The following is a 2,685-nucleotide window of genomic DNA, read 5'->3' as shown; positions in this document are numbered from 1 at the left end:
GTAGCGATATTGGCGGCAGGCGGCTTTTTCCTACTATATTCGCTGTTTTATATGAAATATTGATAATATTTTAATTATTAAGAGTATTGTAAAAAGAAAATTAACATAATGGTGGAAAGTGAAAACTCTTGGTCTCCTGAGGACTCGCTTAGAGTTCTAATAGCATCAGATATACATTTAGGTTACCTCGAAAATGACGCTATTAGAGGCGAAGATAGTTTCATTGCTTTTGAAGAGGTTTTATCCTTAGCAGTACAGTATGATGTCGATTTTATATTACTTGGAGGAGATTTATTTGATCATGCGAAACCATCACCCAGTTGCATGTTCAAATGCACTCAGCTAATTAGGAAATACTGTCTCGGTGATAAGCCAATAAACATTGAAGTATTGTCAGATCAGTTCGAAAACTTTTCCCGCAGTGTTAACTATGAAGATCCAAATATGAATGTGTCATACCCAATACTATCTATTCATGGCAATCATGACGATCCTGTGGGACAAGGCAGTGTAAGCTCTCTTGATATCCTGTCTATTACGGGTCTTGTCAATTACTTCGGAAAATGGGCAGACTACACACGTGTTAAAATATCTCCAGTCCTTATACAGAAGGGAGAAACCAAGCTGTCATTGTATGGTCTGAGTCATCTTAAAGATCAACGTCTTGCACGTTTGTTTGCCGAGAAAAAGGTGGAAATAGATCTGATGGAAGATGGAATAGATTGGTTTAATATGCTAGTTCTACATCAGAACAGAGCGGACAGAGGTCCAAATAACTATATTCCTGAAAGTGTACTGCCCAAGTTTATGGATCTAGTTGTTTGGGGTCATGAACATGATAGCCAAATATTCCCTATCAAAGATATGAAGAGAGAGGACGAATTTTTTGTGATTCAACCAGGAAGTACAGTAGCTACTTCAATGGCTGCAGGTGAAGCATTACCTAAACATTGTGCACTCTTACAGCTACATAAAAAAGAATACATTGTCACACCTATCCCTCTAAAAACAGTTCGACCTTTTATTTTTAAAACAATTGTTCTGTCAGAAGAAAATCTAGGAGATGGAGATGTAAATGAAAATGAAAAAGTACAAACATTCTTAAAAGCTAAGGTTAATGAAGCCATTGAGGAAGCAGAAAAGATGAAGAGTGGAGATCCAAAGCAGCCGTCATTACCTCTTGTCAGGCTCAGTGTTTTCTATGAAAGAGATGGACAGGACTTTAATAGAGTAAGGTTTGGTCAAAACTTTAATGGGATAGTTGCTAACCCTAATGATGTCCTTATTATGAAAAGAGAAAAGAAAATAAGAGAAAAGAAGGAGCACCTAGGAAACGGTGAAGATAATACGGATATGGAGGCAGTGGTGGCAGAGGTATCAGATATTGAGTCTTTGATTCATGCTTATTACGCTGTGCAACCACCAGAGCGTCAGTTAAGTGTGCTTTCCGTCCGGGCTATTACTGAAGCAGTCAAAGATTTTACATTAAAACGTGATGATGATGTTTTTCGACGTGTTCTGGATGCTCATCGCCAGCGTTGTGTAGAGTCCTTACTAGAATCAACAGCCGAGACTGAAGATGAGATATGTGAAAGGATGCGTTTGTGCAAAGAGACATTAGATGCTGCTGACGCTGATCAGCTCAAAAGTCTTATAGATGCTGCCAGTGCAAAGGAAGTAGCAAAACGTAAATTAGTTGTGCTTTTGAAGAGAGAATCAATAAAAGAGACACAAGTGTTGTCAAGTGAGGATGAGGATAACACACCATTATCCAAGGGGCGTGGAAGAGGATCTCGGGGTGGCCGGGGAAGCCGTGCTCGAGGCAAGGGACGTGGTCGTGGTTCACCACAGGCTGCACCACCTCCAACACCAGAGCGGCGAACACCAAAAAGGAATGCTGCACAGAAAACTCCCTCATGGCTACAGTCCCTCGCTTCTGATAGAACATTACGCCGCCGCAAAGAATCTTCTGAAATTGAAATATCTGATTAAATAGTTGTGATAAGCATATCAATATACATTAACGTACTACAATTTTGATGATTAAAATATATGTAGTTACCTAATTTTTATTTTTTTGATTAAAAAGTATTTTTTATTGAATAAAAGAAACTACAAACTTATAATATTTTGTATTATTTTATTAGTCTGATAAAAAAAAAAAAATAACCATGTTATTAGAAACTGAAAACATGGTTTTGGCGTTTTTATTTAGTAGTAATTTCATTAAAGTATGTAAATCAAAATAATTAAGTATGTTTGTTGCATCTCATTGCTGTAACAATGTTATTTCTATCTGTAATTAAAATTTATTATCAACAACTAGTTGACCCGACAGACGTTGTTCTGTATATAATAAATAAAATAATGGTTTTTATGAATTTGTCAGTAATATATCATAACATCAAGAATTATTTCGTAAAATATGCTCCCTGTTGTTGTAATGAAATTGTTTTACAGCAGAACTGTTAAACCGCGCATCAATAAATTATCTCATAGAAAATATTATGTCCATACAAAACAATTAATATCGGACGACGGGGGACACATCAAAGGAAGAACAAAATTGTTGTTTTTATTTAATTCGGAACACTCATATTTATTCACCTTTTAAACCTTCCCTGGAGTTCCACAATTACTTCAAGACCAAATTTAGCCAAACCGGTCCAGCCGTTCTCAAGTTTT

General features: G+C 36.5%; 1 protein-coding gene across 1 annotated transcript; it reads left to right on the top strand.

Moving 5' to 3' along the window:
* Positions 1-2,126, top strand: LOC126975981 (double-strand break repair protein MRE11). Its single transcript, XM_050824118.1, has one exon. It carries the CDS (start codon positions 109-111, stop codon positions 1,990-1,992), a length of 1,884 nt encoding a protein of 627 aa, XP_050680075.1. The 5' UTR covers positions 1-108; the 3' UTR covers positions 1,993-2,126.
* The last annotated feature ends 559 nt before the right edge of the window (positions 2,127-2,685 follow it).

Source organism: Leptidea sinapis, chromosome 38 (assembly GCF_905404315.1).
Source record: "Leptidea sinapis chromosome 38, ilLepSina1.1, whole genome shotgun sequence".
NCBI classification, from domain to species: Eukaryota; Metazoa; Arthropoda; class Insecta; order Lepidoptera; family Pieridae; genus Leptidea; species Leptidea sinapis.
The sequence above is the reverse complement of the archived record's forward strand: the minus strand, read 5'-3'. Positions and strand labels throughout refer to the sequence as shown.

Coding starts and splice junctions, on each gene's coding strand:
- LOC126975981 (XM_050824118.1), top strand. CDS start 109: ATGGTGGAAAGTGAAAACTCTTGGTCTCCTGAGGACTCGCTTAGAGTT.